Source organism: Corvus cornix, chromosome 2, assembly GCF_000738735.6.
Source record: "Corvus cornix cornix isolate S_Up_H32 chromosome 2, ASM73873v5, whole genome shotgun sequence".
In the NCBI taxonomy this organism is placed as follows: Eukaryota; Metazoa; Chordata; class Aves; order Passeriformes; family Corvidae; genus Corvus; species Corvus cornix.
Window position 1 is genome coordinate 37,393,560 of NC_046333.1, and position 12,510 is coordinate 37,406,069.

Genomic DNA, 12,510 nt, shown 5'->3' on the forward strand with positions numbered 1-12,510 from the left:
TCAGATGATAATAGAACAAAATTTCTGCTAAAACAAGCCTCTAGGGAACAGGGCAAGTCTGTAGTAGGAGCATCCAACTTCTTGAGAAGCTGCTAGGCTGTATCATAGTAAATTCATTAGAAGGAGTATTCATTTTGGGCACAGTGTGTGTATGATACTGATGCCATGATGATTTTTTGCATTTTCTTTTATACCCCTTTTATAGCTTTTTGTATTCTTAGTGATTTTTAGCCTACATTCTTAGACTTACTTTGTTAAGCTAGGAGACGAAACATCTTAGAAGGCTCGTAGTTATGGATCAGAAAGCCCCAGACACCAAGGTCCTTTCCAGAAGGAAATTTTGTGAACTAAGATAGAACCATCCAGGGGAAGGTTCCTTGGGGAGGGGGGCTCACTCGAGCCTCTCACCCGGGAACCTCTGGTAGATATGCTAATTAGTAAGAGCTATAAGGTTATACCCAATCTATCGTGTTTGTGCATTGCGGGGTGCATTTCAGTGCATTCCACCTGGACCTGGTGCACCTAAGGCTCCTTACAATAAATACCGAGGTAAAATCCCTTTTTCCCTTCTAACCATGTTTGATTCTTGATTTTAAGAGCAGGGAAAGGCATCAATACCTCATACACACTGTATAACAAAATGAGTATTTACTGTATATTACCCAGGGTAATAATGGCAGTGTTTTCCAATTGACTGTTCAGACAACTCTTGCACAGAATGGGAAACCAGAACTTCTGAGCCCTCGTGTATTGGTTATGGTAATAAAGTTTGCTGTTTATCTAAATATTAACTGAAAATTTTGTTGGATCTTGTAAGTACTTTATAGGGGAGGACAAATACTCCCTTAATTATTAATTACATTTAGAGTAACATTACAGATTATTAACTAGATGAACAATGAACTTGTTTGCAAGTCACACTAAAACTTTCTTTCTGATGAATTGTTTTGCCATTAGCCAAGGCAAATAAAAATGCGTGGTGATTCTTTCTTAGAATTTCCTCTTGATTTGCTAAAGAAACAGGCAAAATTTCTTACTTTGCTTTTTACTTTCTATAATTTGATGCAAAGATCATTAGATGGTGGTTAACCATAGCTGGTAGCAGTCAGGAACATATTAAAGAACCGGAATATGAGAATATTGAAATAAGGCAATAGACCTTACCACAGTTTTATCAGGTAATTCGTGGTATCACCAGATAATACCAGATCATGGCCAGTTCATGCTAATTTTTTTTGTTGTTGTTGACTTTTACCAAATACAGTTGGAACTTCAACAGGTTATTTCTCTGGTGCTTGCATTTTACATAGAGAACAGTGCTGGTCACTTCCAGGCATCAGGAAAACATTCTGGCCTGAAGCCTGAATGGGGCAGTAGAACTCATTTTTCATATATGCTTCTGTTTGTCATTTTCTGTTGCCTTGACTAGACAGCTTGCTGTCATTGCACTTGGTGTTATTCACCAGGTACAAGCTTCTAAAATCTGTGATGATGATGTTTTATATATTCTGTATGTAACATTTAAATATGTATTTGTACCTCCTGATTCTAAGGAGAAATATTTATTTTTTTCCCAACTTATCTTTGAAATAGATATCTTTCTATGAACAGTTGTTTTTGTTACTTTCTTTGAGATTCATTGTTATGCAAATTATCTTGAATATAAAATTACTATAAATCACATTTTTTAGAAACTGATGAATTGGCTCATTAGCACAGTGTTTCCTTGATTTGCTATGCAGAGAAAATTTCCCTTCTCGGTATTTTAAGCAAAAATTAAATGAGATAATGAGCTTTTACTGAAAATTTTGGGTTTCGAAATGTCTTGGTTTTACTTAAAATGTTTAGGCATATACCTGAAGGTATGAACATAAGAAAGCCAAAAGAGAAAGTTAAAAAGAGTCTTAAAACAGTGTGTTGGATGTAAGGACGCTGTTCATGACTAAAAGTATCACTGAGAACTTTTGATTTTATGTAACTAGTAGATTATTTTTGCTTTTGTGCAAGATGGAAATCTTAAATACACTTTCTGTTCAAAACAGATGCATGCAAGAATCTGGAGTGTCAAGTGATACTGAAAATTCCCATTATTTGGTGTTAAAAGGTAAGGGTCTCTGGAAATTTTTGGTATGTAATTAAAAGAAGAAGGAAACCAAAAAGATGTTTTGTGGCAACGCCAAAACTTTCTGCTTTGCACAAAAAAAAAAAAAAAAAAAAGAAGAACTTATCTGGGTTTGTATTATCTTTTTCTTGTAAGAGCAGTTTGTTTCCTCATGCATATAAATCAACATCTTTCAAAATGGCACAAGTCTGAGTCATACAGGGAACATCTTCTCTGTAGTACTTGTCTGTTGGTAATACTGGTGGGTTGGGGTGGGGTGTTTAGTTTGGTTTTGGTTGTGGGTTTTTTTACATTTCTCCGATAGTTTAGGCGAAGAATTCTGTTAGTTGTTGAGATCGTAGTAAGGTGCTGAGTCGTGCTTTGGAGTTTAGCTCACAGTTAGAGGTGGTTGTTCTCTTGTGTTCATCGGCACACAGAATTCTGTAATCAGGTGTATTTCCAGGTTGTCCTCTTGGGGTTTTTTGTGGATGCTATGCCCATTCCATTGAGACACAGTTTTGTTTCTAAAGGATGCCCTTTTTTAGTAAGATATGGCTACTTCTGACTTAGTGGGGTTTTTCTTCCTATTTAAAGCAGAACAGTCCAGCTAGGCAGCACATGAATATGATTTGTTTTGTTTTCTACAGCTTGCATACCAGACCTACTGTGCAAGGTATACCTGGTGTGGAAGTTTCTATTACATAGATTGGAGGAAAAGGATTTTGACTTTGAATAGAGGCCTGTTACTAACCTAGTGGGCAACACATGGAGTGCTGAGACTGGTTTTGGAGGTTCATGGTGTTTCTGGTATCAGTTTGTCAGCTTGTTATTAATCTGACACTATGTGTTGATTTTGCTTCAGGCTTGAAAGGTGTCTGTGACAGTCCCTCTTGTGCTGGTTTTCCACATTAATGTGTTTGTTCATGTAGAAAGAGTGGTTTGGGCAGATAGTGCCTCCTGGAAGGAAGTGCCTAGTGACTGTTAGGGGAAGAGAAGATTTCAGGCTTCAGGGATTAGAAGGCAGAATAAAAGGTAATGAGGTTTTAAGAGCTCAGATACCAAGAAATAAACACAAGTTCCCTGAGGAGAAGTAGAGAGGAAGTGCACAGTTAGGCCTCTGGTCATGTAAAGAGACAGAGGGGCCTTTGCCATGGAATCTGCAATGCTAAGGTGATTGAGGCCAAACCTGGCAGCAAATTCTGTACTATTCATTAACTTCTGCATTTTCTTTGCTGTTTTACTTCATGTTCTAGTGAAGTTTGAGGCTAAAAGTCTTTGGTTCTTCGTGTGGTGCTTAAAATAAAGAAAATTAAGTCCTTCTTCCAGATCTGAGAAACAAGATCACATCATAATCTTAGATGAATATGCACACAGTAACTTACGTTTAAGACATGACTTCTAAAAAAGACCTGCATAGAACAAAAGAAAGGTGCCTGGTTTTGCTAATTACTGACTATTTATGTGTTCATTTAGAAATATGTATTACTGCTTTGGTGTCGTGTGTTACGTAGTGAGGTCATGGCTGCTTGCCTTAGTGGCTTCACCATTTAAGAAGGGGGAAAAGTACTACAGTAAAAGTATTCTGGATGACATCAGTCCTCTTCACCTTTCAAGTGGAAATCTTGTGTATGTTGTCTTCAACCAGATATGTCTTGTACTTGGTGATCACCCAGAGAGACCACTGACTGTAAGAGAAAAGCCTTTCCCATACTAATCTGATTCTTTCTTCCTGTGTCTGGACAACACAGTGCAGTTGAAATTCATTCATGTAATCCAGAAGTGATTTTCTTTTCTATGCAGAACTCTTCTGTTGTACATAAACAGCCATTTCAGGAAGTTACAGCCAGGTGTATTCTTCATTTCCTATGGCATCTGCAAAAGGTGCTGAAATTTCCTGACACTGAATTCTTACTGAGCTTACTATAATACAGGAATTTGGAGTTTCTCAGAGCTATCTATATTTAGTTTAGGGTTGCATCCTGTCAGTATGATTAACTTATGCCTTTTTCTAACAAAGACTAAAGTCTTTTTGCTTGCAAATTATCACACATATCTTCAACTGCTTTTTAATAAAAAAAGCTTAACTGAATTTGTTTCTAAAATACTGAATTCAATATTCTATAAATAAACCTGTTGTACTGTTCTACAGGGGCCATTAAAGAACATACAGCTTGGATAGAATTTTAATTACAGATTCAGCCTAATATTTGTTTGAAATGGTCCTGGCCTTAAGTGTGAAATACTTTTCCATATAAATTTCACATTTAGGAAGTCCTAGGAGTTGTTAAATGTCATTAAGTTCTAAGCCTTTGTAATATTTAGGAAATAAAAGCTTTGTTGTCTTGTAGCATATGAAACATATAAAGCAAGGTGTTTATACATTTTCAGCTGCAGATGTGAAAACCCACAACTCCTCCAGAGGAAGCAGTCCTTTGGGAGATGTTAGTGAGGACCTTCTTAAAGACAGGCAACAGAGCAAACTAGATGAACTTTTGAAGAGTTTTGATGTGGATGAAAAGGTACTGAGAAATTACACTTTCTCTCCTTAAACAGTTAAGGAAATTACAATCCACATAATTGGATAATTTCAATTACTAATGCTGTTTTGTCAACAAAATTTTAAATTTTCTGTAATAAAAAGAATATTAGCATTTCATAGATTAATATGTATTGACAATGTAATCTTTGCTTAACAGAACTTGATTTTTTTTTTATTGTCACCAATAATTAAGCTTCACATTTGAAATGAAACAGGATATTGTTATGTCAGTTGTTGCAGTAATGCTGTATTCCTAATGGTATGAAAACTACTGTTCCAATGAACACCTATGAGTACTGCTTTGCATATGTAACATCTTTACATAACATACCTAGTTTTAAATGTTGCTGTTAAATGCCTCTCACCACACAGTAACAGGATGGGGCAGTGTTGGCAAGCTGGGGAGCTGCACAGCCATCATGCATCCAAGAAGAATCATTCTGTGCTTCATTACTTGTGCAAAAGGGCCTTTACGTTAACATACGGACTTCTAGCCGTTCAGAGGGAACCATTTTCATGCTCACTAGCTTTATCTGACCTTTCTACTTTCTCTGTCCTCCCTCCTCTAGATAATAAGTGTAGCTCTTTTAAGATTTGCTGAAGTTTTACACTATTTGCTTTTTTGATAAGGAATTGGAATTTACATCTCTCTGCCACTCATACATAGTTGCTGATAGCATTTACTGTTTTCCTACTTCAAGAGTGGCTAGTGGTTTTAACTGGATAAGTTAAAATGTAAAATTCACATGGTTAAAAATTGGTAAGTGATTGAGAAGTTAATCGAACAGCAGAGAATCAGTTTCCCTTTCAAAATCATTTAAAAGAAGAGAAACATTTCCTTTAGCAAATGGAATTGGGGCTGCTAACATGCGATTCACAAAGTTAATAGTGCTTTGTTTCCTGACCTTTTAGAGAGACAAAAAGGGTCTGTCAAATAGTACAGTTTGCTGATGGTGGGGTGCTTGTTGCAATATTGCCAGGTCAGTCAGTCCCAGTTGGGTTGTTTCATAGTCTTGTTGCTTTGTAAAATCAGTGTGCTAGTGCTTGCTTTTCTGTCCTGTGTTGGACAGCAGAAAATATGTACAAATGATCTCTCACTCAACCCAAACTTAAACCACAAAATGCATACCCTACCTAAGCCCTACCTAAACCTGTTCTGTATGTGGGTAGAAAATACCTGCACACCTGCAGGGGGAATGCAATGGCAGAACACTTATTGCAGGTACTCTGCCATTTGGGGAGATTTTCAGATTTTGCTTTTTTAATGGTTTTTCCAGGTAATAATCCTGTGAGAAGGGCAAAAACTGACCATGGAGAAAAGGCTAAAAATATTCGGGACCTGGTAAAATAAAGTTTGGAAATCTGATGAGAGTATATGCATCTCTCATTCTTTGGCTATCATAAATTTGTGATAGAATATTAAGTCCTAAGTTACTTCCTGAATAATGGATGAAACAAAGCCAGGATTTTATGACTGCATTCTGTATTAGTCTTTTCACATTCTCTCCTCCAAATATGTTTCATGCTGTCTTTTTTCTCCATATTGTTGGGGACTTTTTAACTATCCATGATGGTGTACAGCTGAGCAAAAGGCTTAAATTCCTTCTCGGTTCAGTTTTAAATTTCATTAAACTTGATGAAATGACTTGTGGTTTTCCACACATCTGCCAGGCACAGTTAAAATTGGGCAGTGGGCCTAAAAATTGCTGAAATTATCACGGGAGCAAAGAGAAGTGAAGGCAGTCACATCACCTTTTTTTCCAATTAACAATCACTATTTTCAAGAACACAGAGTATAAGGGCAGTACGTCCGTTAACAAAGATGTTTTAAGAGTAACCCTACACACCAAATTATAGTTCCTACAGTTAAGACTGTCTTACCACACCTTGCAGTGATCACTAACAGTTTTAAGTCTGGAGAGTAAAGCATAACAGGCTTAGTAGTGCTTTGCTGTACCTGAAAATAACTTTTCAATATCTTCACAGTTCAAGCTTGCAGATGGAGTGCCTGATGTTGAAGAAGAAAATAAGAGTGAAGCTGAAAAAAGGTACATATAGCGTGTCCTTCATGTAACCTGTGGTGTTCCCCAATTATTATACAAATGAAACGTGATGTTGTTACCTAAACATCATCAGTATTTAATTCAATTTTCTATGTTACTGTAACTATGTGACGAAGAAAATAAATATGTGAAATAATATCATTTCACTCTACAAAGTACAGAACAAGTATAGTCATAGCCTGACAGGACAATAGGGCTTTTTTTTTTTTTTTTATGACTGGTAACAAAATATATTCACTTCATGACAGTGTCTCACTTTTGCATCTCAGTGTTAATGTAGCATAAAATGCATTTCTTGACACAATAGCGCTTACCAGAACTTAACAAAACCAAAAAATAGTAATAAATAAATCATGAAGCTTTCATTTTTCTTTTCTGCTTATGAAAGAATTGAAAGATCTCATTCAGATTCAGGCTGACAGATATTTGTACAGCAGTAGAAAAAAGGTGCTTAAAAACATGTCACATGGAGTTAAGGACATGCTTTACTGTTCTTCTAGCTTCAAGCTGTGTTTGCAGTCTTTATTTTACACATTGTTCATTAGTCTGATTTACAGAATCACAGAATCACTGAATAAGCTGAGTTGGAAGGGATCCGTAAGGATCATCAAGTCCTATTCCTGGCCCAGCACATCAATCTGTGCCCAAGAGTACTGTCCAAATGCTTCTTGAATTCTCTCAGGCTTGGTGCTGTGACCACTTCCCTGGGGAACCTGTTCCAGTGCCCAACCACCCTCTGGGTGAAGAACCTTTTTCTAATATCCAACCTAAACCTCCCTGCACACAACTTCAGGCCATTCTCTTGGGTCCTGTCACTGGTCACCAGAGAGAAGAGATCAGTGCCTGCCCTTCCTCTTCCGCTGACAAGGAAGTTTTAACTGCAGTGAGGTCTCCCCTCAGTCTCCCCTTCTCCAGGCTGAACAGACCAAGTGACCCCAGCCACTCATATGGTTTCCCCTCAAGGCCCTTAACCATTTTCGTTGCCCTCCTCTGGACACACTAACAGTTTAATAACTTTTTTACATTGTGTCACCCAAAACTGCCCCCAGCACTTGAGGTGAGGCCGCCCCAGTGCAGAGCAGAGCGGGACAATCCCCTCCCTTGCCTGGCTGGTGAAGCTGTGCCTGATGCCCCCAGGACAGGGTTGGCCCTCCTGGCTGCCAGGGCACTGCTGGCTCATGTTCAACTTGTCAATGACCAGGACCCCCAGGTCCCTTTCTGCAGTGCTGCTCTCCAGCTTCTTGTTCCCTAGTCTGTCTGTACATCCACGGTTGCCCCATTCCAGGTGCAGAATCCGTCACTTTCCCATGTTGGACTTCATATGGTGTGTGATTGTCCGATCCTGAATTAGTGTCAGACTGAGAAATTTTCATTCATCAGCAGTCCAGAAGTGGCAGAGAATTAGTTTTTGTGGGGAAGGTGTACTTAAGATGGAATCTTAAGTAATTAGAAGAGAAATAACATATTTTAGAGTGTTGTGGTTTAGGAGCAGTAATCAGCAATTAGCTACTGCAAAAATTAACCCTGTCCTGACTGGAACTAGGACACAGTAATCTTCAAAATAACCAATAAACCTTAGCTGACATAGAAGAGAGTACTGCTTTTTTTCCAGCACCACTCACATTCTGCAACAGACTTGAGTGTGCCAAAAGTCTGTTGGTGGAGAATACTGCATCTTTTTGTTAATCCACTAGAGAGCTCCAAGCTCCTCCTGCTATAAAATACCCATTTAAATTTACCTTAGTAGCATAAATAGTTCTTTATACTGTAGAATAAGTAGATTGTGCTGAATAAAATATGTTTGTGCAAAGCAGTACTCTGTGTGGTTAGAGAAGAAGCCTTCATTTGGAGTTGAACTATTTTCTCTAGTTTTACTGAAAAATGTTACATTGCAGAGTTTTATCTAGAAGAAAACATAGTTGCTGTTCTTATTTAGCAAACTCCACTTCTAGTGATGCTGTTACTAAAAAAAATGCTTGTAGGGCTATATAGGTTACAGTTCCTGGCAAAATTGTGTGTAGTTTCATGTCTAGATTAAAGAGCTCTGAAGGTAAACTGCTATGAAAATCCTGTTGTGTCAGATCTGAGCCTGGCATCCTGAGGAAGCCTAAGAAAATTTTACGTGGTAACTTGAAATTTCTGAGTAACTGAAACTGCAGATTTTTTGTTCCCTCTGGAAACCAACCCAATGCACTGATGAGAATAAAGATCTTGAAAAATTTGGGTTTGTTAGATGGAATTTCTTCCTCTCTACTGTAGCATTTTTATTTCAAATTGCATTGAAAACATCCTGAAGTTTAGGAACTATTTGAATTATCCTGGCTATGAGAAGTATTAAGTATCTTGAATCCCTCATAGGAGATAGCAACTCTGTTTCTGTCTGCAGAGGAGTAAGCAGGTTGAAATGTCCTTTGTACTGAACCAGGATTCTTAATTGAAAGGGGGAAGGGGAGGGAGATCTCATGAAAGGGGATGATTTTTTTACCTGTGGCTTTGTTTAAAAATATGAAAGAGATTACTAGGTATTTTGCTAGCAATATTTTTAGCTTCTTTTTGAAAACGTCACATTTTAGTAGTTTAATTCTCCAGAATGTACATATTTGGGAATAAAAGCAGAACAGTCTTTAATTGGAGTTCCCTTTGAAATCACCTAAATCTTCTGTCCTGTAGTCAGTTTTTAGGAAAGAAAACAGTTGACTCTTCAAATGTAATTGGAAAAGCCTTGGGGCTTCCTCCTTTGGCAGATACTACATAACAGACGACTGTAAATTAGATACTTCTTCAGTGATGACAAATCATCTCAGTCTTCTTGTCAGCATGGGGAGGGGGGAGGAGTGGTTCACAGGTGCCTTTTCTACTTATTTATTGAATTTCATATAGTTACGCCTTAGGGCAGAATAATCTCAGCTAAAATCATAATCAGATTGGACCAGGCAAATGAGAGTAATGAAAGTAAAATTGTTGGGACTGCTAGCTATTTAATTTACCGCAGGTTTTGAAGTGTTGAGTAAATTGTTGAAGAAATTCTCATCTTTTATATGCTTAATCCCTCTTTTTAGGCATGCAGTACGTGAAAGAAACACCTGTTTAATTTGGTTAAACAAATTAATTGTAACAAATTTTTGGTTTTTAATACTCAACAGTGACTGTAAATACAAAGGGAACTGCGAATTGTTATCAGGATTGTCATTGAATGACCGAAAAGTAAATCTCTTCAGTGAAGCTACAGAGATGAAATCCTGGACAAATGGTATTGTATGCTGTGTTGGTGAACCCTTCGGAATTTTTTTTTGTGCTTTATTTACCTATGAAATCTTAAGGACTGTTTTCAGTTCCTGAGGGTGTTGGCTGGAATTTTACTTTGCATGTATAAAAGCAAAACTGAAAGCTCTCATGTGATAGGTTAGTGAGGGGTTTTGGGTTGGGTTTTTAGCAGAATTCTATTTGGTAGGATCAGATAGAAATAATTCTATCTTAATATTTATTCTTCTCAGATACTTTAATGGTACAGCAGGGCCTGCATTCTTAGTAGTTTGACACATTGTGTTTGAGGTGCCTTATTAGCAAGTAACTTGTTTTCCTTTATTTGTGGTCAGAGAATGTGACTGCAGATTTGGTTGGTTGGTTGGTCTTAATAAAAATTGCTAAATGGTTTGCCTACCTTACTGAAGGTCAGAACCTTGTTGTTTATGCCAATTCAAATGTTGTTGAGGCATTCACTAGACTGGATCAAGGAAGTTACGTGGATTTAATAAATAGCACTTCATATTCACCCAGTATATTTCACACCTGGGACAGATACCTCCTTAGTATCTTTGCCACCAGAGAAATCATAATGGAACTGTAGCCACTGCACATAACAAATCTGACACTTAGCCTTACATAAATGCATGGTTTATTTGGTGTACAAGATAGAGATAAAACAGGAATTGATTACTTACGGATAGATATTGCATTCTGTTTCTTTGCAACAGCTGCTTTGGAAATCAATTTTTTAGAATCAATGTTTTTAGAATTATTGCTTAATATGGATGTGTATGAACATGGATTTCTTGAATTAAGATCAGTGACGGGGTTCTTGTTTAGTTTCAAATTACACTGTCAGTCTGAGCTTGCAGAACAATTTTATCATCATGTCATTTAACAGTATTTTGAGGTAGTGCAAGAAACACAGATGCTATAAAAAGCAACTTTGAATATGTCTTCAGACTCAAGTTGTTTGAAACTGCTCATGTCTTTGGCCTTCTGAAGAGTTCTTCTACATCTTCCTTCTTAAAATCATTTGAAAGTTGCCAAAGGAAGAGTTTCTGTGCTAGTACAGGGCAAAACAGCCTTTTATTCCGAGACCTGTACAGGCAGGATTAGCTGTTTCACTTTAGTGCCTGCTTCCCTACAAGTCTGACCTACAGTCCGCAGGAAGAGTACAAACACTTGAAAGGACCTGGTCAAAAACTCTGTGCTTGGGGATGGGAAGAATCTGGAGGAAAGATCAAATTCCCAGTGGCATTTTTCCATAGATAGTGGTTGGCTGTTTTCTCAGTCTTTTTCTTGTCACTAAGTGTATCCAATCCTGAATTTATCGATGGCCCACCATCACTTCACAAGGTTTTGCGATGTGACAGTACCTGACATTAAATATTCATTGTTCTACACTATGTTGTGCCTTCCTATCCTGTGATGGCCCTATCTGTTTAGAAAGACAAGCAAATTAAGAACCGAGTACCTAGTGCCAGTCTCTAGCAGAACATTTGTTACTGGATGCCCTTTAGTAGCTATAGTTTATCAGAAAGGGCTAAGCACCCTGTCTTTTGAACACTCAGTTCTTTGAAGGAGCCAAATGGGAATCCTAGAAAGCAGGGCATTCAAAGGCTCTCATTTGTCTTTAGATACGGAGCTGAAATTTTGAACTTTTATCTTCCATTAACATTATTCATTTTTCAAAGAAAGAAAACTGTAATCAGTAATAATTAAAGTTCTAAAACCAAGTTTCACGGTTAAGAAACCAGTGACTTACATTGGGCTAAAGCTCACTACTGCACTGCTTAAAACATATGAGTATGAAAGTTTTTCTATCAGTTCTGAAAAAATAGCTTAAATTTAGGGCTAGTGATGTTGGAATGCAAAGATTACTGATAAAGTGGGTAGGTTCTTTTCCTTTTGAAATTAAAACTTCTAGATATTTTTATTTCTTTTCTTATCTCTGTAAGTTAGAGTAGGAACCTTGGATAAAATAGTGAATTTTTAATTTAAATGTGATTACTCTTGAAGTTTGTGTAAAGTCTCACTTTCAGGATGATTAAGAAAACTGTAATTCAAATTACTGGCTTTAGACTGCATTAATCAAATTTTCATTAATAGTTGCTGTGACTTGAAGGAACTATAAATATAAAGGAAAATAAGATAAATGAGAGAGGTTTCAGTATGATTCATTTTTATTATGTGACTTGCTGCCCTCATCCCAATTTTTAGGTTACAAATCTTCAGGAAGAAGTACTTTACTGCCATTGAAGAATTGTGGAGATTTTGAGCCATGGAAGACAGAGAAAAATGCAATTGTGAGTTGTTAAATCTTTGATTTCTGATCCTTTGGCACTAAATTTCGTATGGCTATTCAGACAGTTCCCCATATATCAAGTCAGAAATTATGAATCTGTACGTGTTTATGTTTTTATACCTTTAAAGATGTTATCACTGAGTAAATACCGTTTCTGAGAACAAAATCAGTGATGAAGGGACAGCTATTCACAGTGGAGTTTTCTTGATTTCTGTTGTTAGCTTAAGCAAAATCAAATAATGCTTTTTGCTTT

At 37.1% G+C, this 12,510-nt stretch overlaps 1 protein-coding gene across 5 annotated transcripts in view; it reads left to right on the forward strand.

The window, feature by feature from the left end:
• TOPAZ1 (testis and ovary specific PAZ domain containing 1) overlaps nt 1-12,510 on the forward strand; it is a 42,878-nt gene that overhangs the window by 7,302 nt on the left and 23,066 nt on the right. For all 5 annotated transcript variants that reach the window (XM_019285738.3, XM_020584599.2, XM_020584602.2 and 2 more), the window contains 5 exons: nt 2,043-2,104; nt 4,490-4,620; nt 6,627-6,688; nt 9,847-9,953; nt 12,173-12,258. In XM_019285738.3, the coding sequence (XP_019141283.3) occupies nt 2,043-2,104; nt 4,490-4,620; nt 6,627-6,688; nt 9,847-9,953; nt 12,173-12,258 (448 nt within the window). The remainder of the gene's footprint in view (nt 1-2,042; nt 2,105-4,489; nt 4,621-6,626; nt 6,689-9,846; nt 9,954-12,172; nt 12,259-12,510) is intronic.